At 40.2% G+C, this 13,166-nt stretch overlaps 1 protein-coding gene across 1 annotated transcript in view; it reads right to left on the minus strand.

Moving 5' to 3' along the window:
* The window catches only part of fam49bb (family with sequence similarity 49 member Bb), a 127,685-nt gene that overhangs the window by 23,746 nt on the left and 90,773 nt on the right, over positions 1–13,166 (minus strand). Inside the window, exon 3 of the mRNA XM_067435034.1 lies at positions 3,571–3,653. Within this exon, the coding sequence (XP_067291135.1) occupies positions 3,571–3,643 (73 nt within the window). The 5' untranslated portion in view covers positions 3,644–3,653. The remainder of the gene's footprint in view (positions 1–3,570; positions 3,654–13,166) is intronic.

Genomic DNA, 13,166 nt, shown 5'->3' on the forward strand with positions numbered 1-13,166 from the left:
TGTGTATTGCGAAATAAAACGATCCCTGCCCATTGACCAAGCCCACCTCTTGAAGCTGGCCTGGGCACGGTACAAAGCGATCACACTAGTTAAGTGATCTAGACTTAGGGTGTCAAACGTGCTTGAGCATGTTTGGATTGCCTAAAACAAGTACACTCAAACAGACCCTTCATTAAGTAATTTGCTTCTCACAAACGTTTGGAATGACACAAGTAGCGTCTCCACCATAGGGCTGTCGCGATAACTGCACTATACCGGGCTATTGACAAGCCAACCGCAGAGGAAGGAAAGCAACCGCAGTTTTCAGTTTTTTTTTTTTTTTTGTGGCTGTGGCCTTGTTTTACAATTAATCACTGTGCATTTAATGTTAAATAAATTAATAATGTTACAAGAGTGTTATGACTGTCATTTTCCCGCGAACTGTTATCACTGTGTTTTGTTTATTTTGAATAGGCCGAACTCCATCACTGAAGTTACTGAAACGATGGCAGGCGCTCGTAGCCTGGATGCCAGCCGAACTTAGCCCCGCCCACAACATTTTTAGGTCGGGCAATTCGGTCTGGCATCGCTCCATAGAGGACTAATTATCCCCGAACAGAAACTGTTCGGACCAATGAAATCATCAGGGCGGGCTTTAGACGATGACGGACAGATGATAAACAGTAACGTAATCATGCACGTCATCAAAGGGGCTTGGATTATATTTACTCGAATCCTAAACGGAGAGCTTGTTTGTATATGCATTCACCTTCATAATTTTTCTCAAAGATGATGATCATGTTGGGTAAGTACTCTGTATATCAATAAATTCTTTTATTTTTTTTCAACACCGGCAAAGATCGTTTATTCCAGCGTGTGCGCGTGACAGGGTTGCCAAGTTTTTACAACAAAATCCGCCAACTACTAGCCCTAAACAATAGCTTCTCGGGGGGGTCTCCGGGGGGGAAATGGCGTTTAGGGGTAAAATGTGTGTTATTTTTCTAAAATTCGCACTCATGGGTCTATATATCACATAATAGTCGCTTCAACCCTTGGACATATAAAACAACAGCGGAAAAAAACACGGACTTGGCAACACAGTAGTTGAGCTCTGTCTGTTGACATTTGACAATGCGTCGCTTCGTTGCTTTGATTGGTTGTAGGTCTATCTAAATTATGTCTTTCCTGGTTCGGTTGAAACACGCCCCATAATAACAGCCCAATGGAGCGTTTTCAGACTCATATTCTGAATAGAATTGAGTATGACCACATCAGGCTAAGGCGCTCATCCCAAAACCTAATGTCACGTCGCCCGTTAAATTAAACAATAAAAACTGTCACATACTTGTCAGTTGCTGATTTAAATAGATTTTTTGTTTAAAATAAATATTTTAAAAACGAAAATGATTTTAAAAGAAAAGATATATTGAAGAAAAAAACATGTTTAGGCTAAATTTAACAGCTCAATTTAACGTCCATATCTGTCTGTGCACATTTAAAGAATATGCATTATTTTGCAGTCGGGATAATTTTAATGTATTTTTTGTTTAGTAAAAATATAAAATGTATAGCCTATAATTTATTTTGGTAGGCTAATTAGTAGATCGATAGCCTATAGGGGCAATCATATCAATAGAGACAAAAGCCACTCTCATCGAAGAGATGGTGGGAGTGGAGAACGAACAGACCGCCACTGCCAGTGCTTGAAGACGAAGGGCAAGTGGTGATGCCACCTGCAGAAAAGAAAAAGACTCTTGGAGACCTAGCCTACTGAAGTCATGCACAACCTCCGCATCAGCGCCCATACCCAAGAGAGTGCGAGCAGATAAGCTCACGCGCTATCTGCATGAGGAGTTCATCGATTCCAACGCGAATCCACTGTCCCGGTGGTGTGATAATCAATCTAGATTTCCGTTGCTGTTAAAAGTCATGCGCAAATACATGTGTATAACACATAAGGTAATATGTTGGTTTTCCTAGCGCGAAACAATGACATGAAAAATCACTATTGTTAACTTTTAAGTAGCCTAATATTTTGTTATCTGTATTTTTACAAATGCTTACACTTTGTTTTCATGTGATATGCTACTTTAGAATTCTTTGATTTCTTAAATTTTTTAATGGGAAAAGGCATTTTCTTGTTGCTGTTTTGCATTTTACAATAAACAACTGTTTTAAAATGTGTCTCTCTGTCAGTTATTGCTTTTTATGCAGTAAAATCAGGATAAATTGGGTTTGTAAAAAAACAACAACACTGCGGTAATACCGCATATCTCGCTATTGATCCACCCATAATAAATGTCTTAACCGCGACAGCCCTACGTCTCCATCCTGCAGTGCTCTTCAAAGTTGCAAAAACAGCATCTGAAATTTGCCTATAAGTACACTCATATAGTTTGAACTCGGAACATGAACTTTGCATATACACAGTCCAAATGTGACATCACTGTCAGCTTGTTAAAGTGTTTGTTAGGAGATGCATACTTCATTCTGCTGAACAATTCATTTTGTGATATATATATATATATATATATGGATTATACGCGAATCCATACGCGGTTTATTATATATATATATATATATATATATATATATATATATATATATATATATATATATATATATATATATATGGATTATACGCGAATCCATACGCTATTTATTATATATATATATATATATATATATATATATATATATATATATATATATAAATGTGCTCAAATTTTGGGGTGAGTTAAGCCTCGCTGGGGTCTTAAAGAGTATTTAAGTCAAACCACCACAGCTAAAGCCAGTTTAATATGTTTAAAGGGCAAAGTGTGGAATTTTAAATGGTGGAAACTTCAGGGCCACATCTAAAGAGAAAACTCAATGACACATTGGCAGCTTTTAACTACAGCTGGCTTCAAGTGCAATTTGAAGAAATTAAGGACCACCTCCTTTTTCACCAAGCATTCAGATGCCACACATTAACAGTGCAATGATATTTCAGATTATATGTTCGGGTTTTGATACTGTCTGGGAGTCTCTTTGCACTCCCATCATATTTATCAGTGTTACATAACCCATGCTCTTATAGGTGTCCGTCTAATGACCCACGAATGAGCCGATGATTCTGAGGCGACTCCATATCGCCCCCTGTATTTCTTCCAAGATACAGCTACTGTGACTAAAAATGGAAACAAACACTGAAGGGTGGAAATGTTCTGTGGGCAAGGGCAATAAAAGCCAGGAAACTCTTGTTTTCCACTGTCTTCTTTTCTTTGGTTCATTCACCTTCCTTTGCTTTGAAGAGAGTTTTTGGGTACTAACAAATGAGATGGTAGCAGATTGTGCTTGGTTCATGAACTAGTCTCCAAGGGAAAGGAGTTCAAGATAGTATCACATCCAAGGGGAACTGGCATTTTTTTATATGGTGACCGGGTGATGACCTACACATCTTGATGGCAAAGTTGATGACAAAGTGCCCAAATATAACAACAAGGACACATGAGATACCAAAGTAAATGTTTTTAAGGAAGCTTTCAAAAGTGGAGTTATTTACGGATAGTAACTTAAAGACAGTTGATAGAAAGGGGAGAAATATCTCACTTTCAAAATCAAGGAAGAAGTTGGGCTCTTGTTCAAGGTCTGTGCATGTCAAAACTTTGAGGAGGTTCCCCATGACAACGTACCTAAAGGGAAAGAGAAAGAGATAAGAGTTAATTCACATATTTTTGAACAGAAATAATGATTCTGGTGGTCAGATCCAGGTGTGGGCACTTAAGAGCTCTACTTTGATTCCATAAATAGAGCTTATCTCCCCTGTTATCAGTCAAGAAACCATTGCCCCTCCAACCACCAGTCAACGTTCCTTCCCCTTACCCCTTACCCCACAGCTTCCACTCTCCAGACGCAGTGGTTTTCCTGTGCAGGGCCTTGGGTTGACCAGATGTCACTACTGTAACCCCCCTCCTTCAGCACACACACAGAGTTACGGGAATCCCTGCACTTTGGTGCCCAGTGCCAAGTTCTGCCAACCGTGCATGTCATGCCTACTGCTCACGTTCAGTTCCCTATTGAGAGGCCCCAGGCGTTCAAATTCAAGATTTAGGAAGTAGACTAGTGTTTTTAGATGTAAAAACAGCCCTCTAAAAACCATTAATTCTCTTGGGATAACTGAGGCTACTGGGTTTACCATTTTGCTTTTGCAAAACTTGAATAACAGTAGACAGGAATGCAGTACAACAGCAAGGCCAAATAATCCTTCCACACAGCAAAATCAAGGAAGGAGTCACATTACCAAGGTGTTCAATGGTAATTTCATAGAAGACTTTATTAATTGACTTTATGAACTAATTAAAAGTATAATTAAAGCTGCAAGGAGCGATGAAAGAGCCCTCGCCTCAGGAAAACAGAGAATAGTGAGCAAGAGGCATTTAAGCAGGTAAATATTGGAGAAATACAGCAACGCCATTTTGATGTGCCACACTTTGACTGTGACTGAATATTGCCATGGAGATGTCTTCAGGTCAGGACTATTATCAAACCTGAAGTTTAGGGCAGATCAGACATTGTATGCCTGAGTTACAACAACTTCCTGTTTCATGGCGTTAATCGCATAAATTAGCACTTAACCAAGTGCTGCATGATTTATTATATTTCTAGCATATTTGGTACTTCATGGCATATTTAAATTCGTTTCTGGGAGCGAATTACAGTGTAAAGCATGCCATTTCCTGTTGCCAGCAGGTGGCGCTATGTCTAACTAAATATTGGCATGTAAATGTCTTCAGGCATGGACTCTTATCAAACATGTGAAGTTTGTGGCAGATCGGACATTGTATGCTGATTTACAACAACTTAGTGTTTCATGGCAAAACAATGAAATTTGTCAGGCTGTCAAGGACACGCCCTCCAGGGAAACTCTAGATCTTTGCAATTTAACTTTTAGATTAGACTGACCAAATATGATGTTGATCTGATTAAATCTAGGAGGAGATTGTTAAAGTACGACATCTGGAAATGGCAAAATTTGCTACAATTTTGCAAAGAAAACTCAAAATATTGCACTTCCTGTTGGTTTTCAGATTTCGTACCAGGAGACATTTTTATAGGTATCGGGCTGTTACATGTGTCTACCGAATTTCATACCTGTACGTGAAACGTAGTGGGAGGGGCACTTTGTTGAAATGTTGTAGGTGGCGCAATTGAGCCATTTTACCTAATTCTGAAACCCATATCAGATGTACATTTTCACCACTTCTGAAGTGTGTGCACAGTGTTTTCGAACATGTTTAGGCCTTTAAAAATGTGGTTCATTTGGGAGAAGAATAACAATAGGCTGAGCAATTACAATAGGGTCCTCACACCATCGCTGCTCTGGCCCTAAAAAGCACTTTCTTCAATCCCAGCTTAATGTACAGCCACTTCACTTAAAGTATACTTTACTTTTTACAGGCCAGGTAGCGTATGCATTCAATGCACATCAAGTAATAACTGTGCAAGCCAGTGTTTTCCTTTTTTTGCCCACAAGGTCACAACACTGTTCAGACCCACTGTTTTATAAACAAAAAAGTAATGGAAATGGAACAACAACACCAAACTTCTGGAGATGCAATAACAAAAGACACTCGTGTTAATAAGCACAGTCGTAACTTCTGGAGAGAAATAGCACAGGTATTGGACAAGGATGATATTTTATAGTGTGTTTGGTTTTTTTGTTTTTTTGCAGGATTTCTCCTGTAAATGCAAAATAATAGAGCTACAACTTTTTCTATGTAATATGTAATGTTTTACTTTGTTGTTCACTTTACAAATCAGTCAATCGGTGACTTTTTTACATTTACAGATTTTTTATAAAAGTGCTCTGTTCTGAACTGTTTGAAACAAATTAATATATTTGCAACTTAGTTTGGTGGCTAGTGACAACATTAAAGACTAAGAGTCAAGGGAAAAAGCATGTTATGACTATGGCTAATACTATACTATGTATTATGGAAAACCTTGGCTAAAATTGAAAGTGTTCTTCTAATGCTACAGATCTGTGTAAAATTGCTCCAACAGAGTTATAAAAGCACTACTTAACCGTTTTAGCCTGTTAGAAAAAGTAAAAAAAAAAAACTAAGGAAGATTCTGAGAAATTACACAAAAGGAAAAAAAACACAAAAAACACATCCTTCCTAGTATACACTAGTGTCCTCCAAAGCAGTCACCTGACATCAAACCAGATAAAACACTGAGAATTGTGGTGGAGGCATTTTCCCATCAGCTTAAAATCATATTTCTTGGTATGAAAGTTGTTTTTAACAAGAACTTCAGTGGCCCTGGTGGTAAGCCTCCTGCTTTACATGGCAGGCGTGTTTGGTTTGAATCCTGTAATATATTTTATATAAAAAAATAAACAAAAATGTTTCTACATTTACCAAATGCACAATTCAGCTGCAGATAATCTATTAAAACTGGTGTTATGTTTATTTTAATATCAGTCATATAAGAAAGAAAAAATTGATGACAGGCCATTGAATTGAAAATATCGCACACCTGAGGAGGTAATGTGGCCACAATGGGAATGCAAAAAATAAATTGGATTTATTTTTTGTAGGACTTATTTCTTACGCTTCTCGTCCCAAGGCTCTGTTACTAATTTTAAAACATTATTTTAGAGCTAGTATCAGAGGCTTGAGCCATTGACATATGACTAATGACACGACTATCTGGCCGCATGCTTCAGATGCGTGCACAAACAAAACTTCTCACACAGCATGGGAGTACCAAACTGAGTTTTCCTTCGCATCTTCACTACAGTTAAAGACCTGGGTGTTATATTAGACAGAAGTGTTTATATAACACAATTTTAATCATCTCTAAACTGGATACCTATTACGTTTTTTTATCAATTATTAAGTACTGCTACTGACCCCGAGGCCCTAAATGGTTTAGCTCCCGTATATTTAACTGAACTGCTACCCCTTAACAATCCATCAAGCTCTTTAAGATCACAAAACTTAGGATTCTGGTAGCACCCTAGGATATCTAAGTCCACTAAAGGAGGAAGAACATTTACATTTTTGACTCCTAAACTCTGAAACAGCCTTCCTGATATTGTGCAAGACTCAGACTCACTCTCCCAGTTTAAATCTAGATTAAAGACATCTCTTTACCCAAGCATTCACATAATGTATCTCAGAATCTAGTACTCCAGTTATATCATTGCACACGATTTGATTTGCTCAATGTTTTAAACAGCAGCTACAGTCACTTCACTTAAAGTATACTTCACTTTTTACAGGTCAGGTAGAGTATGCATTCAATGTTCTGTTTTATCTCGGGATGCCCATCCCGAGGTAACTAGAGAGTCCCTCAGCTCCAGTTTGAACCCAGCCTCTTATGGAGACTTCAGATTACCATCACCTGTGAAGAGACGACTCAAACTCCTTCACAGAAAATTAATACGTAATGTGAAAAGCACTATACAAATAAATGTAAATGTAATTGAATCTTCTTGCGCTTGAATGTTTAAATTGGCAAAGCTTAAAAACACACACAACTGATAAACTTTTGTGGCCATGCAGCACTGTCCCAATTGGCCCCGGGCTGTCGAGCATTGTCGAGACATGTGACAAGACGACAACGCGAGATGAGACAAAGCGAGAAGACGCAACACAACACGAGATGACACGAGTCAACACAACACGAGACAAGACAACATGAGATGAGACAACACACAACATATAACACAACACAACAATCCCAGCAACCATACAGAATGCACTAACAATCCCTTGGGTTGGCAGACAGCCCTTGTGGGTGGGCACTGCCAATCTTTATTTACCTACAAAAGCACACATGCGCGCACACACACACACACACACACACACACACACACACACACACACACACACACACACACACGTATACAATGTCATGACTGACTAATCCGCCTGTAAAGGTAGATGCATCATACAAAAAGGTTAAAAAACAGAAAAAGACTGAGCTGTGTTTACTTTCACGTAGTACAAAAGATGAAAGAGGAGAGGAAAGCAAACTAGAGGGAAAGGGTCAATCTAGGCCATGACAACAGCAGCGTATTATGATTCCTGCGCCTCTGGCGGGAAGGGAGAGAAGTATAAGAACACACACATAAGCATGCAGGCAGCAAGATGTAGGTCACAGACATGAGTGTTTATGTGTGTGTATGGGTGTTATATAATCTAGCTGATGGCAAGACAGGACAATTTTAAAAGAGACATCTAGACAGCATAGGACAAACAGTTACTCCTACACGGCTGGCATTACAATTAACTTTAGAGTCAGATGGGTGAAGTATTACTAGCAGATCACTGAATGTTTTGGAGTGAATGAGTGAATTATATATGCAGTTGGTTTATGTAACCGGTTAGTATGTGGAGAGTCATATACATTTTCTTAATCAACATCCAGGACTATAGGTTTAACACTAGAAGTCCCAGAGAGCAGCCATTTGGCTTTTCTACCTATAAAACCCGCAGGACAGCCGATGGGCTGTAAGGCTTTAGACTAATATCCTTAATCACCTGTGAACAGTTGCTTTTGTTATGTAAACAATGTGGGGCCATGCTGAGCCACTTCAAGGAAACTTGAATCTTAGGGAGCCATCTTAGGGAGAAATCAACACACATGTTTTTTTTTCCTTTGTTGCTGAGATTTATTGATAAAAATAGTACAAAATAAAATAAAGAAACCAACCAGAGAAACCAATAAAGAAACCAACCATTTCATACAACATAATTTTACTATCCAGCTAGGTTCATTATTGATTACCCCTTCAAAGTCGGTCAGAAATCTTGGAGTAATCTTTGATGACCAGCTGTCCTTCAAAGACCACATCTCAGCCCAGTCATGCAGGTTTGCATTGCACAACATCAGGAAAATCAGACCGTTCCTTACGGAGCATGCAACACAGCTTCTTGTCCAAGCCCTGGTCATTTCTAGACTTGACTATTGCAATGCGCTTCTGGCTGGACTTCCATCTTGTGCAATCAAACCGCTGCAAATGATCCAGAATGCTGCGGCACGCCTTGTATTCAATGAGCCCAAAATGGCTCATGTCACACCTCTCTTCATCTCTCTGCATTTTCTACCACTCGCTGTCTGGATCCAATTCAAAGCCCTGATTTTTGCTGGATCTTCCACAAGCTCAGCACCCGTATACTTTTACTCACTCCTACGAGTCTATACACCCACCAGAAGCCTTGAAGCCGATGGTACGGGCCGTCTCCTTGGTGACGCGGAGAGACAGATCAGCAGCCTTCCTAAGTTCTAAAATGTCCTCAGGAGAGGGACCTTCTCCCTCGTCTAGCTCTTTGAGAAGGTCGGCCTGGTACGCCTGCAAGATAGACAACGTGTGCAGAGAGCTACCAGCCCGACCCGCCGCCATATATGCCCTGCCCACCAACGCCGATGTGTCCCTGCATGGCTTGGTGGGCAGTACCGGGGCTTTTAGGGACGATGCCGATTCGGGTGACAGATAGCTTGCGAGAGGGGCGGGGCTCGCGTGGTTGGCCGGCCTCGTCAAAGACCGCCAACCGAGACCTTAGTACCCTGAGCGTCAGCAGCTCACAATGACTGCAGGCGGCTCCCTCGAGAGCCACCTGAGCATGCTGAATGCCCAGGCACTGAACACATAGAGTGCGTGTCCGCTCCCGAGATGTAGCGGGGACACGGATGCACGCACCTCTTAAACTCAGTGTTCGACATATTTATTTTATATATATGTTTCTAGGTCTCTTTTCTTTTCTTTTTGATATATGGGACAGACAACAATAAATAGACAGACAGTGCTTCAAACACACACACAGAGCGTTATTGCTGTAGAGCGATAACTGACGCTACAATGCGCCGGGCTCCCCTTTATAGCTTCCGGGTATGCCGTCACATCTACGTCATGACGTAGGACCAATAAAGATTGGACTAGTTTCATTCATACTTCAGACGCGTTCATGCTTAGGGAGTATCCCCAATTTCTTCGTTTCGACGCAGTGCGAAGTTCCCTCGATATAGGGAACACCTAATAAATAAGATATTGTTATTTTCATAGCACTTTTACACACAATGAAACACTTGGCGGTGTTGATTCTAAAATTTAGAAACACAAACATAGAACCACAAAAGACCTGCAACATACCTGAGTGGTGAATTCATTGCGATCTGTATGTCTAGCGGATAGAGGGGTTTCCCGGGAAATCTTGTTGACTGTGCCGAGGATGGTGGTTTTCCGGCTAATACGTTTATGCGCAAGTGACAGCGATGTGAAGAAATTGCCCGTGGTAACATTTCTACCCATGTCCATGTGAGACATGGTCAATCAAGTTCTCTGCTTTTAGCAGCCCTCCCTCCCCCACACATACAAACAAGCCACTAGCAACCATTCACACACACACCCCCAACCCCCCTGCAGATTGCTCAGGTAATGACCATATTTACACATGAATTGATGCTAATGATAGCCAAAAGACTAGCCAGTTAGCATCCACTTGGCTAAAGGAGGGCTACAAATCTCTGGGACTTCTAGTGTTAAAGTACAAGGGAAACTTCATCCTTTAAATCATCACCATTTATTTTAAACTATTTTTCCATGTAGTCTCTCAGTTATGTCAGGGTTCACCTCTGACCGCTCTGTCTGTTTTGTCATTGTTTAATGTGTCTTTGTTTGTTGTGCTTAAACACATGGCTCTGTCTTGATTTCTGTTTGCCATGTGCTCTTGTGTCCTGCCTCCTTGTTTCCAGTTACCAAGCCCCCTTGTTTAGTTCTTGTCTATTCCAATAATTCTGTACTCATCTCTACCTTGTCTGGGTGTGCACATCCTTTCCTCATGTTCTCTGCTCCATATTTGTCTGAGTGCATTCACCTGTTCCTCATGTTTTCTGCTCCCTTTATAATGTGTGCGCTTTCCCTCATGTGTTTCTGGTTTGTTATACGTGATGCCTACTTGTGCTGTCAGTCTTGTTTTGCTAACCGTTAGTACTACCATTTGGTTCTGTCTGATTTCCTGTGTCTCTAGTTTTTGTCCTGCAAGCAGAGCTTCCCTGGCAGCTTGCTTTATCTGCCAAGCAGGAAGACTGCAAGGCCTGATGCTGCCCTGTGAGTCTATCCACTAGTGCTGTGTGATCCTGTCTGATTCACGCTGACAGCTTTACTATGGCATACACATAGGGCATTATCAATTTCTATTATTCAAATCAGTTAAATGATGGCTGCATTAACTAGGTCAGCCAGAACCGGGAACACTTGCCAGAACCGGGAACACTTCCCATAACACCTGATGTACTCATTACATCATAAGAATGCCCTAATGGAGTTTTGGTTCCTTGCCCCTGTTGCCTATGGCTTGGCTTGCTCAGTTGGGGACACTAAAATGATGATCTAAGTTATTCAACTAAATATACAAATAAAATTAATGCATTAGGTCTTGCTTAATTCTATAAACTATAATACTGATCTGCCAACATTGGGTGCGTTTACATGCACGTTTTTAAGCCGATTATGCCTAATAAGCTGACAATGAACATGGTCATGTAAACGCGGTAACCCGTTTTCTTTTATCGGAGTAAGGTCATAAACGGCGTAAGCATAAACCGGTTGGGACAGGTAGTTTTTTGCCTCTTACAACGATTTTGCGTGGCATGTAAACGCATTAATCTGCTTTCTGTCGGCTGCTTTGCAGTGCGCATGTTTGATAGGTGACAAAAACGCAAATTTTAAGGAGATTTAAATGCATTGCGACAGAGCGAGCTAGCGTTTTGCATATCACAAACGCAGACTCTTTGATGACCCAGAACATTTTAAAGATGTGTTCTCATCTCATGCAGCAGAAGTAGAGCAGGTTCAGTCAAAACGCTGCATCTGGAACTGCATGAGGGATAATAGGAGCCGTAAATCTCCCGCTGACATGTTTACAAGCTTTATTTAACATCACAACTGACATAAGATTCAAAAAATTCTGAGTCAGATAAGGACATTATTATTTTTGACGTCACTACAAGAAAATAACCCGGTTTATTAATAAAGTTATGTAAATGCGGTTTACTTGGATTGTCAGTTTACTGGTTTGCATGTAAACGGGGAAAACAGGGTTATTTCAATAAGCTGATTTTTTTGAGTTATCAGCTTACTGGAGTGCGTGTAAACGCACCCACTGCCGCTATATGATAAATTAAAATAAGCTGATAACATCACCGTTTTCTCCAAAATGACTGTACTGCCAAATAAAATTTTGTTGCAATATTATCTTGTTTAACACTGTGAAGCTGCTTTGAAACAATCGTCATTGTAAAAGCGCTATATAAATAAAGTTGATTGATTGATTGATTGATTGATTGATTGATTGATTGATTGATTGATAAGAAGAATGGCATCTGCGCTAATGTTTGTCTATCCGTTTCAGCCGGATCCGGGCCGTATCCAGATCAGATATTGAACTTGCACCTGCATGAACATGTACAACAAATGAAATGTCTGCAATGAGCGTGTCAATTACAATGCAAACCGTTGGATGCAGCGGTGTAAAGTCTGCCACCACTTGAGTCGCTCGGAGAAGACATCATTCTCTGGAGTAACAAATCTCGCTTCTCCATCTGGATACCTCCTTGCTAGGAGAACGCAGCTTGCCTGACTGCATTGTGTCAAATGGAAAGTTTGTTGGAGGGAGGTTGTGGGGTTGTTTTTCAGGGGTTGGGCTTGGCCCCTTAGTTCCAGTGAAAGGAACCTGCTCAGCCTTCCCAGAAGAGTTGAAGCTGTTATAACTGCAAAGGGAGGGCCAACTCCATATTAAACCCTACAGATTAAGAATGGGATGTCATTAAAGTTAATGTACATATAAAGGCAGGAGTCTCAAAAATGTTGGCAATATATTGTAGGGGCAACTGCCTGAAAGTAAAGGTCTCCCCGAGTTTTAAGGCAGAATTTTCGGGACACTATATGGAGGGTCTGTCCATGTAGTGCTCTAAAAGTTACAACTAAAATTGTATAATCAATTCTGTATTTGGCTGGAAGCCAGTGTAATATTAATAAAATTGGTGTAATGTGTTCCCTTCTGTTGGTTCCTGTTAAAAGCCTGGCTGCAGCATTTTGCACCATTTAGAGACGATTCAGAGAAGATTTGTTAAAGCAAGAAAAAAGAGAATTATAATAATCTAAACGTGGAATAATAAAAACGTGATTTGTCATC

Source organism: Pseudorasbora parva, chromosome 24, assembly GCF_024679245.1.
Source record: "Pseudorasbora parva isolate DD20220531a chromosome 24, ASM2467924v1, whole genome shotgun sequence".
NCBI classification, from domain to species: Eukaryota; Metazoa; Chordata; class Actinopteri; order Cypriniformes; family Gobionidae; genus Pseudorasbora; species Pseudorasbora parva.